Source organism: Sinohyriopsis cumingii, chromosome 15 (assembly GCF_028554795.1).
Source record: "Sinohyriopsis cumingii isolate HCF-2022 chromosome 15, ASM2855479v2, whole genome shotgun sequence".
Lineage (NCBI taxonomy): Eukaryota > Metazoa > Mollusca > Bivalvia > Unionida > Unionidae > Sinohyriopsis > Sinohyriopsis cumingii.
This window is the reverse complement of record NC_142975.1, coordinates 122,662,752-122,684,197: the sequence shown is the minus strand read 5'-3', so window position 1 is coordinate 122,684,197 and position 21,446 is coordinate 122,662,752. Positions and strand designations below refer to the sequence as shown.

Below are 21,446 nucleotides of genomic sequence, written 5' to 3'. Positions count from 1 at the left end.
ATATCGCCGAAAGGCCTATTCAAACTTCCGAAACTAGAGTTACTGGTGAGTGTCTAAATTTTGATACTGGTGTGTAGCGGAAAATCTCGTCTGTACCAATTAAACGATTTATTGAATGGGTGAACTCAAACCAAATCCGTCCAGCAATATCACTGGCAGTGGCGTCATTTTAACTTTTTTCAGGAGGGGGCAAAACTTGGAGTGGGGGGGGCAAAACTTGATGGGGGAATTTGACGGGCTTGTTAATTTTCGTATATAGGCTACAGCAATTTTATAGCACATGCAAATTCGGGATGGGGGGGTGGGGGGCCCTGGGTATCAGTACAGGTTTAGGGACCCATTTAGTTTACTAATGCTTCCTGAAAGATTCTAAAGACCCAACCGAGTACGAATGTTTATGGAATTGCAGAACGAAGAGCATCAAAGTGACAAGTCATATCTATACAAATTGTCTAACCTGGTCAAACCATCATCTAAACTGTCAGTTTACAGCCGATCCAGATCACGATGCGGTTGTCTTCCCATTGTGTAGAGAGGCGTAACTATTGCCCCAATGCGAGGGTGTGCGTATGTATGTATGCGTTAATATTTTTTCACCACACGAAATCTTGGTCACATGTCACTTGTTTAACTGCTACTTGGTCATCTACTGCGCCCGCTCATTCGCTTCACGAAAACCGGTAAGGGATAAAACTGGATTAGTCAACTGGACGTGTCAGTAAGTCGCGCAATAATTCAGTTTAAAACGAAGACCATGAGGTCTAGTGTACATGTGGTGATCTACTTGATTCAAATCTGTTTTGAATATCAACTCATGGTTAAGAAAAATATTTTCTTTGTTTCTAAAATTGTCCAGGCAGCTCTACATTATGAAATCAACGGTCTTATTGTGAAACAGGTCTAAGAGTTCACAGGTTGATTTCTACTGATTAGCTGAGATAGCCACTAATGTAAGCCGTTATGGGTATTTTTATTTTTGCAGGAAAATACCATTGCTAGATTGGTATTATCTTCCCCTATCATAGAAAAAAATGACAGATTAGCATCGTCCTCCACAATAATAAAAATATGCCATTGCCAGATTAGCAGTCTTCCCCAATTATAGCAATATGCCATTGCCAGATTAGCATTACCTTCGCCCAATTGTATAAATATGTCATTGCCAGATTAGCATTATCTTCCCCAATTATAGAAATGTCATTGCCAGATTAACATTATCTTCCCCTATTGTATAAATATGCCATTGCCAGATTAGCAGTCTTCCCCCATTACATAAATATGTCATTGACAGATTAACATTATCTTTCTCTATTGTATAAATATGACATTGCCAGATTAGCAGTCTTCCCCCATTACAGAAATATGTCATTGACAGATTAACATTATCTTTCTCTATTGTATAAATATGTCATTGCCAGATTAGCATTATCTTCCCCTATTGTATAAATATGACACTGTCAGATTATCATTGTCTTCCCCATTACAGAAATATGCCATTGACAGATTAGCAATATTTTCCGCTTTTTATGGAAAGAATAAGCAGCCTGCATGAAACGAAAGACCACTAAGGTTTTGCGGTTTGTTTTGGTTGGTTTTAATGGGGGCCATAACATAAAGGAAATTGTCTTTTCCATTGACATACCAAGACAACTAACTGAGGCAGGTACTGAACCCTCGACCCTTGGATTACAAGTCTGACAATCTGCAAACTGAGCTACTGCAGGCTTCTCTGAAAAAAATAACGTGACCTATAGTACACGCGCTGTTTCAGACACAGTAAATACCAAATATTTTCAAACGATTAATTTTACAGAAGGCGCATTTTTGCAGCCACTTGAAAGCCTGTCTTAAATATTAACCATTTGTGACATCACCTTTTAATTAGTGTAGATTATCGTCCAAATTAGCAGTTGTGTACCAAAAGAATTTGAGAATATCTACCTATAAAAAAACAAAGGTCACGGATACAGATGATATTTGCCTAATATGATACAGTAATATAGAATGGAATAGGTTTGGAAAGTGTAAAAAAATCTTTGATTACCGGCGCCTAAATATGGCAAGTAACGAAGACAGAATTTCATAAGCAAAAGACACTGAAGTACTTCAAAATCTTATGATAACAGCTAACAATAAAAATTTATTTCAATAAATTAATCGTTATACATTTGTATACGTAAGCAACAATAGTTTCATTAAAAACAACAGGACCGAGGCATCTGAACGGCGCCGATATGTCCACATACACATATATATAAATATATACACAATCTCATCAAAGTTGTAAATAAAACGAAATTGTAAAACGAAACATTGATAGCCAAGTCTTCTGTGTAAATTTAAAACTGGGCTACCAAGGATATGTGAAACTAAATGAGATGAATTGTATTTTTCCTCCCGTTATTTTTTTAAAAACAAGTACATTATATTTTGGAAGTTTGACTAGCTTCGTTTGAATACCGCTGAAAGGCTCTGTAGAGATATATTGCACACTTAATAAACATTTTAACACACTTTAAATTCATTTCATACTTTACGAATGATATCCCATATTCCATCAACCAGGTTAACGCTATAAAGTCAAAGGTAAATCAGACCAGTAACCCAAACTCATGCAGAGGAGCATGCATTTCCACAAATACAGGGGTACAATCCCCGCAAGCTAACCCGACAGTGGTTTTAAAAAAAAAATGCCTGGACCTGGGGAAAAACCTTAAATCGTTTTTTTTTTTTTTTTTGTTTTTTTTTTTGTATGTCCGGATCCCTGGGCTTCAAAGCGAGATCTCACCTAAAAACGATTTGCATGAAACTCCCATCACCTTGGTATCTATGGCGTCTTAAAAGCGCTGAATCACGGAAGGTATATTTGGTATAGCTGCGCATGCATGTGTTAGGTGTCATGGTTGAGATCATGGTACAACATCATGGAATAAAATTCACATTTAATCTTTTCTGTCTTTAATGGAAACAGAAAGCAAGGAGAAAAGACCATAACATAGTATATCTGTCTTTTTACATGCCTTTAATAAAAAAAATTGATAAAATAAATTAGGAATAAATAAATCTGAATGAAGTCATTTCATCCATCAGACCACCAAGGAGTGAAAAAACAAATATTACAGTTCTGAAAGTGCATAGTGCTTCTAAAACCAGAACCAGTTTTAAAACAACAGTAACAGTGGACAACTATGTTGCCCTAAAAACAGAAAGATGACACCATGTCCTCGTACACACGATACCCAACACGTGCGCAGCTAACCTAAAACGGGGAATAAAATATAACACAAGACGAAGCAACAACCACCACCAGAACACCACAACCAAAACCGCCACCATTGCGTTCTATATTGTTTATTGCATAATAAATGATATATATGTCTACTTCAAAGAATGTGAAGTAATGTGAGAAGAAATGTGATTAAATTTAAGAGTGTTTGAAAAGAAGCCATTTTGTACTTCATTTGTGACAAAAGGAAACATCTGAAGTGGAATCAAAAACCATTAAAACACACGTTGCATAAGATGACCTAAAATGTAATTCCCTTTGGTAATGTTATTTAAAATGTGCTTTTCATTTGTCTTGTATTTTTGTTCAAGAGCAAATAGCCTTTAAATACTATTTGCATACATTGTACGCAGAAACCAAGTCCAAATTCGAACATGCAAACACACATGGACTTGATCGCTTTTCAAAGTCATTATTTACTGTTATGTTTCTTCATATCATAAAGTCATTTTACTCATTGCGTGGGCATGTCAACATTGACGTTCACACAGCATCACAAAGTTCTTCTGCTAAAATGGTATTTGTATAAATCTAAAACAAATAAAGATACATTTTTGTCTAAATCTCGTTACAAAACAATTATAAACTTGTGTTTTAACAGAGGTAAAGTTTTATCAACCAGTAAACCAGCCATATTCATCTTTTGCTTCGTGTCAGTCAATAAAAGGTCGACGGGTTCAGAAAACTTAATATTCCCCTCATTGAAAGTCTACAGTTGTATAATAAATAGGTCATCTTATACAGCTTACATAGCTTGAAACATTGCCCTTTCACACCGACTGCTTGCTATATTTAGCATCATGTGATGACAACAGATCTAAAAATACATTGGCTTTTCATGCAAAAGAGTTTTTCCCTAACATTGATACATTTACCTCTCTATTGCACTCTACCTCACTTTTCCACTCTTCCTCTCTATCCCACTCCAGGGCGAATTTTTAGGCCTTATTTTGAGTGTGAGCTGTTGCACAAGTCCAAAATGTGGCCCAAAGGGGAAGTGTTTGCCAAAAGATGGCCAAATTTATTAAATAAACAATTTTGGATTGTGGTACAGTACACAACTTTGCTTTGCTCAATCTGGCCTCAAAACTCACACAATTCTCAATACAGGTAGTCATACAAATATGAGACAAAATCATAAAGCCATATTTTGTAAAGCACATAAAGAATACATGATGTACCTTGGGCTCCCGTTAAGATGTTTACATTCATTCAGCAATAAAGAAACAACATCCACAGCAAAAACACCGAATGATATGTATTGATATGTCAGTCGCTAGCCAATGGATAGCTTGAATCTATTGCTGCATCTAAGAAAAAACAATATCATTTAGACACGGGTACACATTACTTTTTTATAGGTTCTACTATCAAAAACTGATTAAATTGGATCTCACAGTGTAGTTTACAGTCCATTTATTTCCATTCCCTGAAGTAACTTTCATGGTATTTTTTCCATAAGAGATAAATATGTTACAAAAGAAAAATGTATACAGGACAATGGTTACAAATGAAATTGCCACTTGATATTTGCAATGAAACTTTTCAGCCATTCAATAAGATATTTTTTTAAAATTTTGTATAATCATTCACTCATTTAAGGGTAAATTTCCAGAATCAATTACATCCATTCAAAGAGTCAATGAATCTTCTAAATCGAGATTCCATCTGTATTTTTATATTTCTATAAGGCACGATAACAAAGACCCCAAGGTATTACAGCCAGATAAAGATATTTAACATTTTAATACCAGCAGTATTCAATGTATACCCTAGACAAAGGTGTATTGCACAATATTAATGGTATGAAGAAATGAATGTCATGTTATTACATACAATATATCAGACTTAGTTTCATCATAAAGAAATTATACATTCAATATTTTACAATTAAATTTCTAATGACCTCAGATAGGTCCTCCTATATACATAATAACAAATATGTTTACAACATTGGAAAAATATACAATACTTTGAACAATTGAATTACACATTTTCTGTAGTATATCTAAATATCCATTTACATAGTTAATGAGGAATCAATCAAAACAGTTCTATATTTCTGTCTTGTTCAATATTCTTCAAAGAAATTATCTGAATCCTACCTGGATAACTCTAAAAGTGAATGACTCCAAACATATTAATGAACACTATGAACTAATGATTGTCCGAAACATTTTGGAGTTGTAAAATTTTGGGTAAGTTATTTGAATTTATATGCACAAAGCCAGGTACAAGTAACAAGAATATCATCTCAAAGTTCTTTTTGTCATCTTGTGGAATATCTAAGGTAAAAACATTAAGAATACCTAAGAACCACAAATTACAAGCATTTCAACATTGCGTGTTGGATGTTGGGACACATTTACTTTTCTGGTTTTTATTGGCATCATTTTGCATACTTAATATTTCATAAAACACTTCTATATTCAGGAATATAGTACTTCTGAACACATTTAAAGGCAGATGCAAGATAAATCTATAAAAATAAATAAAAGTCACATTTTGATTCTCAGAAATACTCTCAAATTAGAATATGTGACTAGAACATAATAAACTCTGATACAATGCAAGTTTCATATTGGTTAATTGCATTTCATGATTGTAGACGTACTTTAGGCTTGCATAAGACTAATATAGCAAGGCAAATTGAGCTTGAAAGCGGAATAGACCAGTAATTAGAATGCTAGATACTGAGCTATTTATAAACTAAGTTTCTGGATTTTTCTTTTCACTGACAGCTCCTTAAGTACACTCAGACTTGTAATTTTGTATCTTCAAGTGGAAGACTTAAGGGAACTGCTTAAATGTAGACAACCTTCCATATGGAGGCTCAAAAAGGGGTATCTGGCATTTTGAAATATCCGACCGGGAGGGATAAAAATGTTAATATTTCTACATCTAATAAAACATTCCAATAAATCTAGTATAAATATGATACTTGTTAAGAATCAAGAATGAAAATCACTTAGATGCCATAAAAAAGTAAAATAACATTTGATGAGATTTAAAGGGAGAAGTTCACAAATTGTATGAAATTGTTGCATATCTCAAATGCCCAAGAGCTACAGTCACTGTAAAATATATACACATTCACACACTCACATAAAGGTACATCTTCCTTCAGAATATATAAATCTACCTTAGGTCAGATCAATAAGTTTCATTGTTATATCTTTCTCTAATATATACCCTGCTATAGGCATGCAAACACATTTACATCTTTACAATTTACTAATACTTTTATCAGTCATGGCTTTAGCTACACAAAAAATAAGATAAAACTTTATAACTATTAATTAATAATTCCTGCTACATACATATTTACAAGAAAAAAAATCTTGTCCATGAGACAGAATATTACAAGGCATGTGAGTAATGGTAGGACTATGTATTATTGATAGTTCTGGTGAATAATCAATTTTCTGGCGGGGATACTTCGTTGAATTTGAGGTTTTACAAACTATTACATTCAAAACCACAATACAAACAAAATTAAAAGATGTAGCATTCTTCAAGTAGAACTTTAAAACATTAAAAAGTCATATTCTTTTCTGAGGACAAGGTTAAGTCAAAAACATTATCACCCAAAAAACAGTATGATTTATGATTCAGTCCTACCTATGTGTTTTGTTGCACACAGAGATACAAGAGTGTGAGTAATGAATCAGTTCTATATATAACTTTCATTACACATATAGATATCCTACAATATGAAAATGATATATTGTTTTCTACAATAATGGTGAGCATAAAACTAACATTTCATATATTCAAAAATATGTCAGGAATGATACCTATCTTTGCTTATAACTATATCATTAAAATGATGCCATTGAAAAATGACATTATTGCAATGGAAATACAGATTTGTGATAATATCTGACAAGAAGACTGCATATGCCAGCCATGCATTGCATCTGTAACAATTATATAATGCACATGTTGTTCAAGAAAACAAAATTGAGAGAACTAAGAATTTTTTCTAAGAATTTTTTCTATCTGAAAAGGTTGTCAGGTTTTTAGATGGGTCCAGAAACATCTAATGAAGTTATCACCATATTCCCTATTGTAATGCAAAAAGCAAATAATCTTTAAAATGCACAATGATTTGCAAACACTACTCTAGCGATGCCAACAAAAAAAAAACCACATAAGAGAAGACCTGAAACATCAAAGGTTACTAATATATTACTGACAATTTTAACAATAAGTAAACAATTGGTCTAGGCAACAAAAAGCTCAATTAGTCTGTTTCCCATCAAGTGTCTACTTCGTTCGATGACGGCACGTTCTGCTTCAATCCTAGATGAAAATGTCACCAAAACTTCACCCGTGGATCGCCCATCTGCAGTCTGCTGGAACTGAATTACTTCTGGGGTCACCTACATGCAGAAATGCAGTTTGTTACAATGAGAATTTGAGTTATCACTGTTACTTGTTGAAATAGAATGAATACTTTCTTTTTACATTATTAAATAGTTCATGTAATGTGTGAAATTATTTTTCAGTTTTAATGATTTCATGACCAGTGCCAGGATAAAAAGGATATTGTACCAGAAAATGTTCTGTTAATCTTTGCAATACATTTCAAAGCAAATTATGTCAATAGGAAAATGAGTGTCTGCTAAGAGATATCCATTTGTAAAATAAATCTAATATCCTGTGTACTTGAGTTCGGACTAGTTCATCAAACATCACATTTAATATGGACTTTTGTACTATTATTTAGACATGACACATAAGAGACTGGTATGAAATTATGACTTGAATACTGTATTACTGATATAACTTACATGCAAACTTGATGATCACTGAGGCTAGAGAATATTTCTGATCAACATTAAATATCTTTTTTGTAAAATGGTCTATTATTTCTCACGATTGTTGAAGCAATATCTAACAAAGATATAGTGTACAATATCAGATCTTACTGAATACACAAGTAAATTTTCCACATGTGTCTTCAAATTATCACTGCTTTTATTTGTAGCCTCAGCCTACCCTGCATATATTTGCCAACAAAAGTACATGTATAGCAGAAATAAAAATTAATGTATCATGGTAAAATGTTCATTTTATCTGCTATAACAGCTATATATGGAGAAAATCTTCAATAAGTAGTTTAGTCATGCTTCTTGTAGAACAATGTGTAAATTGTTAAGTCCACTTCTCTGATGGTATTAATTCCACCATTTAATCAAGATAATGACCCATATTTGACCTTAACACTTGTCGACTCGTACTGATAAAACAGATTTGAATTTTAAACCATGAAACAATGGATGAACTTCTTTTTAAATAAATTAATGAAATATTGACGATTTGGAATGCATTTTTGCATTAATGCATTTATTTGCTGTTCCAGCAATTTCTATAAAATCATTCATGCTCACAATTTTAATAAATATTTTCCAATTTCCTTTACTGTGGATCTTTATTTTTAATTTATCCATAATAATCACCTCATAATTCTTTATTATATGCCCTGAAACTTGAAGTTTCCATCTGTGCTTCTTTAAGATTCAGTAGATTGTGATTCTATACAGTGAATTATCACTTGTAAATAGGACATACTCGTCTACTTTAATTACCATTGAAGAGCACATATATGCATATTGGACAACCTTTATTTCTGAGCATGCATTCTTATGTTTAGTGTCATCCGTCTCATGGAAGATGAATTGATACACAATAGGCAAGAAGTGTAATAACAATTATCACATAAGTGCAGAGTGCATCGTTAAAAAGGACAATGCTCTATGGAAGCAAGATAGATGGAAAAAATAAATAGTTTTCAAAGTATATATTGTTAAAATTTGGAATGTTATTTACGAATTAGAAGTGGTGAAATAACAGTCTAAAAGAAGAACATATCACTTAGGAAAAGAAGCAGGAAACTCATTTCTTCACTTATTGAAACAACTGGAAGATCTTTGTCATCAAGGGTTGCATTCAGTGTTAAATTTATGATCTTCGATTAAAGAGATCAAAAGAAAAAAACTTTATAAGTAGAAATTGCTATGTGCTAATGAAAGTTTGAATAAATGATGAAATGAGCATCCAAGGAAAGAAACGCAACATTTACAGCGCGCATATGACAGACTTTCTAATTGATAAAAGATGATCACGTGCGTAAATAAAATGCCCCATTAGTAAAAAAAAATTACCCAAAAAGGAAATGAACTTCTACACTGAAATCTACATAAAAGTAGCTGCAATATTCTTGAATGATTTAACACACAGATCATTCTCCTTTTAAATGCATCTGTATGAACCACGGAGTTTATTCTGTGTCAGTAATCGGCTTTAGAATTTACTGTAGCTGTTATGCATCCAGTCTAGCAGCCCAATTCACCCGCTAACCATTTTCTATCAAAATTCTTTATGTCTTTTCACAGGAATATATATTCTAATAATCTTAATTTATGACAAACTTTTCAATAACAAATTTACATTTTTGGGTCACTATTCAAACATGCATGAACTAAAGGTATTTATTTGATGATGAAATGATTATTTTTGAAAAGGTGTGCACCAAAATCAAGTTATTTTCCAATATGACAGAACTAATCAGTTTTATAGTGATACACATCCTCATAACTGTTGGACTTCTGAAGCATATATTTCAATCAAATTAATTTGCATACTACAAACAACAAGGGAAAGATCTTGCAACCAAGAGGATTAAATATATTATTTCTATAAAATATTTAGTTTGATTAATCAAGCTGAAAGTCTGTCTACATTAGAGTACAGGGAAGAAATTGCAAGATTTCAAACACTATAGAAAGTTATTATATAAAAAATACTGACAGATATGTAAGCTAAGAATTATATATTGGCCAAGAAACTTTCTCGAGTTAGTATAAGGAAACACTTTGTATAGTACATCACACAACACCTACCTTTAGACCCATCCTTGGTCGTGATAAAGTTCTATATCCTAAACCTGCCCAAGTTGCTTCTAGAATGTTTTCTTCTTAAAAACATATCTTTCATGAAGCTTTGTCAAGTTTTGCACATTTTTCATTAACAATATCTGTAGAACTTAAGAGTTATTTTAATTATAACATGACTTTATTGGTGCCTTTAAAAATACAAAATTTAGAAACAAAAGTTCCTTTCCATCTTTTTTCACAATTTATATGTGACATTACTTTTGCATGTTTTAATGCATTAAATGGTTTGCAAATATATTGCAGGATAATAAATTTGTTCTAATCGTATATTTTATGCTAGCTTTCCTCAGGTAATTTGACTGTCATGCGTGTCGACCTTGATATCATAAAGAGCATAGTCTCTAGTATTTTCAATACATTATAATTTTATATATGCAATAAAAAGTTTTATCTCCAGTATATGGCAATTAAGGTAGGCAATCTTTATGAATGTGTTCTGTTTTAGTCGTCTTAACTTTCTGAGTATTTTATAAACTTTGATAGAAATTTAAACCCTGATGTGAAATGATTTCCATAAAAATGACATACCTCTGGAAAACCTTGAAAAAAGTTTAAAATATCTTGCACGGTGACGTTATGAGGGATTCCCCTCATCACGACCAGGGAAGGTCCAGTGTTAGTTGGAGTGAAATAGGTCTGTGGAGAAACAGGTGGGGTAGGGTACCAGTATATGATCTGTGGAAACATGGTGGCAGGCCGCGGTGGAATCTGTGTGATGGGGGTGACTGTGGGAGGCAATGCAGCATGTGGAATGTGTTGTGAAAAATGAGTTAACGGCAATGCCGTGGCAAGGGATGTGCTCGTGGGAATGAATGTAGCTCCTGAAAGAACAAAAATTTTGTTTTTTAATTACATTGATTATTATAAGAAAACAGGTTTAACAATTACAGTAAAAAGTATTTGATAAAAAAATGTTTACCAATTATCGATAAAGAATGAAGACAAACAAAATCAATATACATTTTACGGTTTTTGGTTCCCCATGTCTAGTGATGTGACCATTGAATGGGATAACTGATATGTGCCTATCCGTGAAATTCAAAGCCGTTTTTGAAACTTTGACCTTTGTGTATATGCACCGTCAATCCATTAGCACAGCCAACATCTAAACTAACAAGATGCAATGTTTCTTTTTGCATGGTGTCATATACAAAGAGATGCAAAGGTGTCTTGATGATCCTCATTACTTAGCCATGATAAGAGTAAAGAAGCTCATGCAGATTAATGCTCCATCGCAGGAATTCATTACTGTCAAATTTAAATTAAATACGTATTCTACTATAAAAATGTGTCCATGATATTTGAGTCACACTATCTGCTCCATCAGACACTGATGAAGACAAGTCTTTGCCATTGATGCCATGTTACTTACTATGAGAGAATATTGGCCTCTGGATGAACTGTGGCTGGGCAAGAGTAACGGTCGGCATAGTTGGCACCATTGTCGGAGGTAGAGAGGCAGTGGGAATGCCATTTGTCAAGACCAAGTTCATATCTTCTCCGGAACACTGGATGACATCAATAATCCGCTTTTTGCTGGCAAAGATCATCTGACGTCGGTGACGGTTTAGTGATGTCAGCTGAGCAGATTCCTCGGAGTCCATCTGAATGAAAGCTTCGCCTGACTGCTCTCCCTGACCAAAGCAACAAAGTTGAAATGATATAAGCTAATGATCATAAGATGTTCAAATTATTAAAAGCCAAAAACAGAAGCCAACCATATCTTTGCTTTGAACCTTGATCTTTTTCAGATCTAAGTAGGTTTTCTACCTCAACATGTTTATCCATCTAATTCATAAATAAAGTCATATTCTTTCACAAAGAATGCAATAAGCATCATCATCAGTGACGATTCGGTCTCATAAACTATCAAACAAGACTATCTGAATGCAAGCATTTAACGATACAATAAGCAAATAATTTACTTCTTAAAAAATGAATTTTTGTCATTAAAAGGTTGAAAGGACAATGTCACTAGTCATTGATGCAAATACCAGTTCATACATGTGCACTGTACACCATATGGACAAGTCATTAATGTAAATTCCAGTTCATACCTGTGCACTGTACACCATATGGACTAGTCACTGACGCAAATTCCAGTTAATACCTGTGCACTGTACACCATATGGACAAGTCATTGATGCAAATTCCAGTTCATACCTGTGCACTGTACACCATATGGACTAGTCATTGATGCAAATTCCAATTCATACCTGTGAACTGTACACCATATGGACTAGTCATTGATGTAAATTCCAGTTCATACCTGTGCACTGTACACCATATGGACTAGTCATTGATGTAAATTCCAATTCATACCTGTGCACTGTAAACCATATGGACAAGTCATTAATGTAAATTTCAGTTCATACCTGTGCACTGTACACCATATGGACACCCTGGTAGATTATGAACTGGGAAAACTCCGCAAGAAAGTTTAAAATGTCAGTCACTTGACAGCCATTTGGAAGATTCCGCAAGCGAATGCAGTCTTTCCGAGTTCCACTTGTGATTAAGCTCTGAGGGATGTATGGTAACGTGACTTGGGGCGGGAGCTGGGCAATGAGGGGTGGCAAGGTGGCTTCTGGGTGAGGGTCAGGATTTCTGGGGTCCATACTTCGATTTAACACCTGCAAATATGTGTTGAAATAACGAATAAATTTCGTTAACCGGAGGAATTGTACATATTGTCATAATGCATATTATTATTGATAAATGATTCATCTTGTATCTTTTAAAGCTAAAACAAATAACTGCAATTATAATTATCCAAATTTTACTTGTACACGTTAAAGTATAATATGAGTGATGTAAAGCTATGTCAAAAAGTATATATGAGTGATGTATGCTATGTCAAAAAGTATAATTTTATCCAATGACCACTAGCTATCTTATCACAAGTTTTTCAAAATGCATAATTGTATCCAAGGGGAATTAACTATGTTTATGTTAGTTGTTCAAAAGTTTTAATATCCAAGGGCAATTACCCATGTTATCATGAATTATTCAAATAGTATCATTATATCCTGCGGCCATTTGCTATGTTATCGTGAATTATTCATAAGGTTCACATAGATCAATGAGTGTTATTCAGTTTGGTGTGTGTGTGTGTGTGTGTGTGTGTGTGTGTGTGTGTGTGAGTTTGGATATTTAACATAGCTTTAACATTTTTACAATCATATCCATACGATGTCTGCAGTGTGGAAGTTTATAGTGATGTCTAGTGCTGGGGCATCATGCCACAAACATGCACATTATCCGACCAGTCCTGGAACTAACATCGTAATGCTGTGCTCCAAGCGAGGTAGCTGCTAGTACCATTTCTATAAGTCTTTGGTATGACTCGACCGGGGTTCAAGCCCGTTACCTACCACATCTGAGGCGGACGCTCTAACCACTTAGGCCACTAGAACAGTTTATTCAGTTCGATAAAAAAAATTTAACTCAGGAAGATTTTCTAAGTGACAACATTTTCCTGCACAAGAAATATGTAAATTGAGACAAGTTTTACAAAATCATGCTTTATTTCTGGTGTAAAATTTTATAATTTATAATGAAAATATTTTTTTTATATACGAATGGAAAATGCATGAACACGAGAGTAATCAGTGCTATAGATGGCTATTTCATCGTAGCAGCTTTCAGTGCAATAGATGGTGACTTCGATATGACAGCTTTCTGTGCTATAAATGGCTACTTCGACGTAACAGATTTCAGTGCTATAGAGGGCGACTTCGACATGACAGCTTTCAGTGCTATGTGTGGCTATTTCAATATGACAGCTTTCAGTGCAATAGAAGGCGACTTCGACGTAACAGATTTCAGTACTACAGATAGCTATTTCAACATGACAACTTTCAGTGCTATAGATGGCGACTTCAACAGGGCATCTTTCAGTGCTATAGGTGGCTATTTCAACATTACAGCTTTCAGTGCTATATGAAGCAATTTCAGTATGACAGCTTTCAGTGCTACATATGGCTACTTAGAGATTATAGCCGTCGGTGCTATAGAGGGCTACTTCAACATATACTTCATCATAATAAGTTTCTGTATAAAAAAGATAGTGCTATAAACTTGTAAAGTATAATGCAGATATACTATGTACTTGATAGTAACCATCAATAGTTTCATAATGAGTCAGAAAATAAACTAGTCTATTGAAGATGAAGAATTTGAAAAGCAATGTCTATGAAAATGACTATTAGTTCGAACAGTTCAACACATTCTGAAGACACTGTATAGGGACTCCAGAATAATAACTTCTTCAATTCAGTGTTCACTACTCGAATCAAATTTATTTTTAAAGTGGCAAAAAGATCAGTGCCAAATATTCCTTTAAAAACCTAGAAATGTGTTCATGAACAACGATACCCTACCACAAAACCTGACATTACACAATACACAACTTAACTAAAGTATGACAAACGGACGCACTGACAAGTACAACACCATATGCCCCTACCACTATCGTTGGGTACGAGGGGTATTAAAAATGGTCTGAATAATCAGTGTGCTGTACAAAAAAGTCCTTTATTTCTGAACAGAACGTCAGTGCACCCACACACCCCGCCCCCGAAGCACTCGCCATGCGCTTCCACACGCTTTCTCCGTCTGATTCTCCAAGTGTTGAATGCCATTTTGTAACACCTTTTGGTATTTTGTTCATAAACTGACAAACTGCACTTCCAACCGCGTGACCGCTTTCAATTCGTCTGCCCATCACCTAATCTATGACTAAATCAACAAACATTCACTTGTAGCTAAGACAGGGCTGTAAGTAGAATGTGGCAAAGATAGGATGTGATGTTCCTTCAAGAAGTCTGTCACAATAGTAATTTGTATGCACCTGTTTGTTACCATCGAGTATATGGATATATCAGGTACCGGTGGGCGGATGCGTGGATAGGTATTGTTCAGCAACTTTTTTCATACATTTTGGAGGCATAAAAATGTCCATTTGCACTAGTAGAGCCAGGCACAGGTACCTGGATGTAATGGCCTTTTTGCTTTGAAAACTAATACGCATACAACCCTGTGGACTGTCTGACCACGCGGAACCATTTTTGTGATCTCTGCTCATTGCTCATTTTCTCTGATCGAAATTTAATTATATTCGATTAAGACGTGCTCAGAAACGTGCACCAGTGTTTCCCGGCCTGTGACAATATCATTTAAACGTATGTAATCCGTCTTTTCATATTTGGCGATTTCAACGAGAGCCTGGTTTTGACTAACCATCGACAAATGCGGGATCCATCTTTCACAAACCTTTCTGAGCTTCAAACGTTTTCGTCAGTATATTAAAAACAGCTGACAAATTAATGCCCGTATTAATTGAATTATCTTCCATTGTGTATTTAACGTCTTTATAAATTACCTCATCAAAGTAGCCACTTGACTCTCGCCAATCGCAGACAACGGTCTTTCAGAACGTGGGTTGTCTTATATGGACTGGCGACCATCTTTAAAACGATTTAACCCCATCACATGTGTAGCATATGAACGGAATTACCTCCGTAAACTTTGCACAAGTCGACATTGATATCCGTCAGAGAGGACCCTAAGTGCACCCCAATTTTACAGCAAGCTCGTTGCTCCATTGCAGAATAGCTTTCTCCAATATTTTTACGTCACGGTCATTTACCTATATTACGTCACACACACACACACACACACACACACATATATATTTCCGGCGCTGTGCGTGCCGCTGGGTAGCATTTTATAGCACGCGATTTTGTCTATCAATCAGCAATAAATTTACTGACAGGTTCAAAGAATGAGAACATTTCTGAAAAAAATGTTCAGAACTTATCAAATACCCATCGTATAGTCTAAATTGCAATTTCACTAGTAATCAAAAATCAAAAATTCAAGACTGACACGAGACGAATTCCGAAGTCTTTCGCTATAAATATCTCGTATCACCTTTTGTCGTTGTGCATGCGTTTGTTTACAATTTTATTAAAAATCTTTTTTAAAATATTTCAAATATGTATACTTTGTAAGGAAATTTTGTCCAGAACTGACTAAAATGTACAAGACAAAATGTTACTCGGGTAATAAATTGGTGCAGAAAGGGAAACAGTACACGGAGGCGTTAAAATTCTGTCAATAGCCAACTTATGACTTTTCCTACGCTTCGTTAACAAAATTAATAATAACTTTTTTGGGATGGAGCTGCTCACCAGTTTATGGCACTAAATTGAAATTCAAAAGTAATATGTTTAAGTTATGATGATAAAAGACGTACAAATATATAAATACCTTAATTACGCCGTTTGCTTATTTATTTATTTATTAAATTGTATTAAACGCCTTTCCGCAAAACACAAAGCGTAGGAACAAAATACTAATAGGATTTATTTTCACTATACTACTGTTACTTTTACTTTTATTATTCTTTATCAAACTTGAAAAGAAATCTTGTGAAGTAGAAATAAAAAACCACCGATAAATTCTAAGTTTCATCTGATAAAATACGTGTGGTGGGTCGCTTTTCAAATTCTTTGTTAAAACAAAATCATAGCATTTTCTGTGAATTACAACACTAAGAAAAATAGATCCAAGTCTCCAATCATACTGCGTTATAGTCGTACATATTATTTACTTCCTTATATTTCCATATTACAAGTATGTGTGTGTGTGTGATTTAATTTTTTAACATAACAGTAACAATTTCAGTCATATCGCTACGATGTCGGCAGTGTGGTGGTTGATAGTGATGTCTAGCACTTGGGGCATAAAGCCGCAGACATGTAGCATCATGTCCCACCCAGTCACATTATCCTGACACCAAGCCGACCAGCCCTAACACTAACCTCTTAATGGTAAGCGTCAAGCGGGGTAACTTAGTACCATTTTACAAGTCGTTGGTCATCCATTATACACAGCAGAGGCAGTCCGTAATGTTAACCAAATTTGTATTCCAACTGTTATTACGTTTTTTGAGCTCAGTGAAGTCGCAGACTAAATTTCATTAGAAGAGATTCCTAACTACTTAACTTCCAGTTCCATATTATCTTAGATTGCAAGTTCTTCATAAACCAACCTAAAATAGGTTTTATATAAAATACTAATTAGTTTGTAACGGAAAACGTTTTCTAGCAAGCTCAATGAGAGAAAATATGCTTTCAGGTTCTTGAAAACCAGCTTATCACGAAGATGTCGATAAAAACATAACTTCCTTTGCAAGGTTCTTTTAAAATAAATTACATGGGTTTGGTGACGTTATGGTGACATCATGCGAGCAACAATTTTGAGATCATATCAGATAAAACATTATCTTACCAGTCTGCATTAAATGAATCAAACAAACAAAAAATCCCAAAATATCGTCCATCCATTTATTCGTTTTGAACTTTATGCAAGGGCCATCGAGCCATCTGCAACCAAGTCTGGAGGTTTTTAACATCAAGAGAAGACGTTTATACGCGGACTTAAATTGAATAGTTAATTAGCTATTTTGTGTATGAAAATTAGCCAATGAAAATTACAGGATGATATTAAGATTAAGTGTGTACATATATATTCATACATAATGCATAACATTTAGAAGTTAATTTCCTAACGAGCAGATTCAGCTATCATGTTGAGGCTAACAATTATATTTAAAAAAAGATTTTGTTAGATTTTTTAACTCGTGCTAATTTGTCCATGACGGCGTGTGTAGTCTTCCTCCTTTATTATTGTTTGTATTTATTTTCACAACAGTACTGTGTTCACGTTTTCTATCGCTAATTTTCTTTCAAAGTTCTCTTGGATTTTTTTTTTTTAAAAACAACTGAAAATGAACGTTACCAATTAATGTTAGCTTACCAGTATAAGATACATTGATGACCACTTCCCATCCAGGTATGAAAAACTCTTATTCCCATATTACAGCCCACGCCTCTGTGTTTTGTTAGCCACTATATTTAAGCTCAACAAGTCCAACACATCTGTATACGCAATCAGTGTGTATCCATAAATGCAACACCGGGAAAACAATGGGAAGTTTAGAAATCCAATATGTGAACTTTTTCGTAAAATTACAATCAATCAGTATTAATTGGCAAATTGTACTTTCTGACAGCATCTTTCCATATAAAAAAGTATACATGAAAATATTAGAGAAAACTTTCCTTTTTAATACTTTTAATCGGCGACAATACAGTTCTGAGTTTTGGACTTGCTGAGTCGTAACCAATATCTGTTAACAGCACCAGTGAAAAGGATTGGTTCAAGTTGACACAGGTTATTTCGGAGGGAAGCATCCTTATTTCAATAAAACTTATAAGCATGCTATAGTTTAAACCAGGGGTCTCAAACTCAAACCAACCTGAGGGCCGAATGAGGGCATTTTCGATGGCCCAAGGGCCGCACCACCAAAGTTATCTCTCATGACACCTTGTGACGCCATTCATGTTGCGGGCTACAAAATACGGCTTGGCGGGCCGTGTGTTTAAGACCCCTACTTTAAACAATCACCCGTTTCTATACATGAAACACTGGCATCCTTTGATTAATGTCATCAAACTAATGTAATATTTGTCCGCACATATTTTGCAGACTGTCAAATCTTATTTTCTTCATCAACATGATATAAACTGGTGTCTTTCCGAAATATACTGTTGCTTAAACATCCAAATCCTTTTCACTCGTGCAGTTAATTTTTTTAAAAACTTGGAACAATACGTGTACAACAAGCAAGCGATCCAATACCTGTTGAACCTCGGCCGTAGTACTTTTAAATAGCTCTATGTAACGTGTCCCCATAATTTCCCTATGTTTTTTTAGACATTTTTCTGCCTCTTCTTCTGAGGCAAGGAGAATGAAGGCGTCCCCAGTTGACCTTCCATCGGGGTAGTGCACAAAGAGTATTCCATCCTCGCCGTCCAAAACCGTACAGCTATTGGGCTCTCTGGCAAAGAATTCTAACTGCAAGCGCAAGACACAGAACCAAAGGCAATTAGATACGGAGAGAAACGCTCAACCACATGCACCTAGTAAAGCCAATTATACGAGAGTCTCCCATGTCAACGGAAGCACGTGACCTGCACGAGTAACTGAAGCACATACCCTGTGGATAGTGTTGCCACCTTGATATTTTCCATTGCAAAGTAAAATGCTGTGCAAAAAAATATTTTCTCTGAATAATTTTGTGTTGAATATTTACATTCTCAAAGGTTGTGCAAAATAGGTTGTGAATTCCCTCATAATACTAAGCAGAGGTCTCAAAATTAAATGTGATGATATGTTCTTTATTACTAAGACTGACCTTTCCTCTCTTTTTAATGACATCAAAATATTACTTTTACAGCACTGTTTACTTGTATGATGGTTTTGGAATGACCACAACGTAGATTTACTTAGAATAACTTTAAAACTGGTACCCTCGGTATCAAAACTGTATTCATTACACCCAGACAGTCATATCATATATGGCAATTTTTCATATCAACAGTGTATTTTGAACTTCATAGAGACAAACTGAATACAATTTTCATATGCAACAACAAAATCATATTAAAAATAAATATGATTAGCTCGTAGTGTAAAGTGCAATTCAGTTTGGAATTCACAACTTATTTCCCCTTTTCTAATCCGCTATAAAGTATTTTACGTATGCACTGTATATACATTACCAATTACACGAACCATAACCATAACGAAAAAGGCAACCATAACCCGTCAAAAGAATGCGAAAAAAAAGGTTTCTTTTATGTGCTTCATGGGAGATCCTCGGAGAAAACTTTTACTCGGAAATTAATCACGAACATAAAATAAATGTTAAAGATTTTCCCTTGAAATTGCTTTCACAACTCCAAGTATATTTAATATCCCGCATCAACTTACTGCCCCGCACCATATGAGACCCTGCAAAAATTACTGGGCTATTTCTGTCACCATGGTTTCCATTGCCAAATATGGCAATCAAACGCTATCCCAATTTCCCATTCCCTACCACACGCCATATACCGTTTATTATTCATGAGAAGCCCAACCAATGAACTTACCTCTCACTACCGATTAGATTATGTTACAGCTATTTCCATTGGCTGAAAGTTGAAGTTAATGTGTAAGAATAGTTATCCACTCTCTCTCTCTCTTCGAATGCTTATTCAAGTAAAAATGTGTCCATCCTAAAAACGCAAGTACAAAAAGCTAAATTAGCCGTCTAAATAGATGGTCATTAAATACGATCAACATAGTTCATACGAATTGTATGGGCGTATTTAAATAATGCATATATTTGTGCCCTTTCATTCCTAATCTATCTTTGAATCTTAACAATGGCGGAATGAGACACATCCAGGAACTATACATGCTCTTAATAATTTTGTTTCAACGTTTCTAGAGTTCATCACTAAAGTTTTGATGGCGTCTCCACAAAATCATTTGATTACAAACAATTTTTTATTTCCCAGTTGTAACCGTTTCAATTCTTTTCGAGTAACTCTAGAGTGGTTACCTCCTTTCAATACCAAAGAAGAATCAGTTTTTATTTATTTATTTATTTTTGAAAATGTCAAACTAAGATGTGTCATGTCTTCGTCTATTAAGTTTCCTAGTTTCTGCAAATTTTTAACATTCTACACCATTCATGGCCAAGTTTTCGAAAATGTTTCAAATGCACAAACATACACGATATATGTATCATACTCTGCCAAAAGCCGGTTGTTATTATTATGTTCACCAGTGGGTTCTTTTGTTTTTCGTAAATGATGGATGGATAAAAATCGACTGGGAACTATGTTTTAAAAAACATAGAGTTTAGAATATTGTCGCAGCTTTCTAACACCTTATCAAACCAATGCTCTTGAGCCTGGAGTCACATAACTTACTGTATCAGGTTCCCATTGGTCATTTTAAAAAATCATTAATTTAAATAAAAGGCCCATGTGAATGTCTATTGACAGTATATACCAGATAATCTAAATTTATACACACATCAATGTCATTACTCAACAATAAAGCATACACAATGTTGAAAATCGACAACAACATGAATCTAGACATAAAACATATAACCTAAAGGTCATCGTCTTTGCATTTTGAGGACGCTCTGGCGACAACAAATAAATAACGTTTCTACAATTTGCTTCAAAAGTATCAGAAAACATGTTCATTCTTCATAAATCTGCATTATTTGTCTGAATACAGAATATGCTTTACAAAAGAAAAACATTCGGAATCAAATCTATAGTCTA

General features: G+C 34.4%; 1 protein-coding gene across 2 annotated transcripts in view; it reads right to left on the bottom strand.

Annotated features, from left to right (window-relative positions):
* Positions 1-2,120: 2,120 nt before the first annotated feature.
* The window catches only part of LOC149782640 (RNA-binding protein fusilli-like), a 52,450-nt gene continuing 33,124 nt past the window's right edge, over positions 2,121-21,446 (bottom strand). The window contains exons 9-13 of one of the 2 annotated variants that reach the window (XM_089934135.1): positions 18,958-19,173; positions 12,624-12,881; positions 11,621-11,882; positions 10,777-11,069; positions 2,121-7,671 (exon numbers count right to left, since the gene is read on the bottom strand). In XM_089934135.1, coding sequence (XP_089790261.1) covers positions 7,513-7,671; positions 10,777-11,069; positions 11,621-11,882; positions 12,624-12,881; positions 18,958-19,173 — 1,188 coding nt within the window. In that variant the 3' untranslated portion in view covers positions 2,121-7,512. The remainder of the gene's footprint in view (positions 7,672-10,776; positions 11,070-11,620; positions 11,883-12,623; positions 12,882-18,957; positions 19,174-21,446) is intronic. The other variant, XM_089934136.1, reaches the window with a different exon arrangement.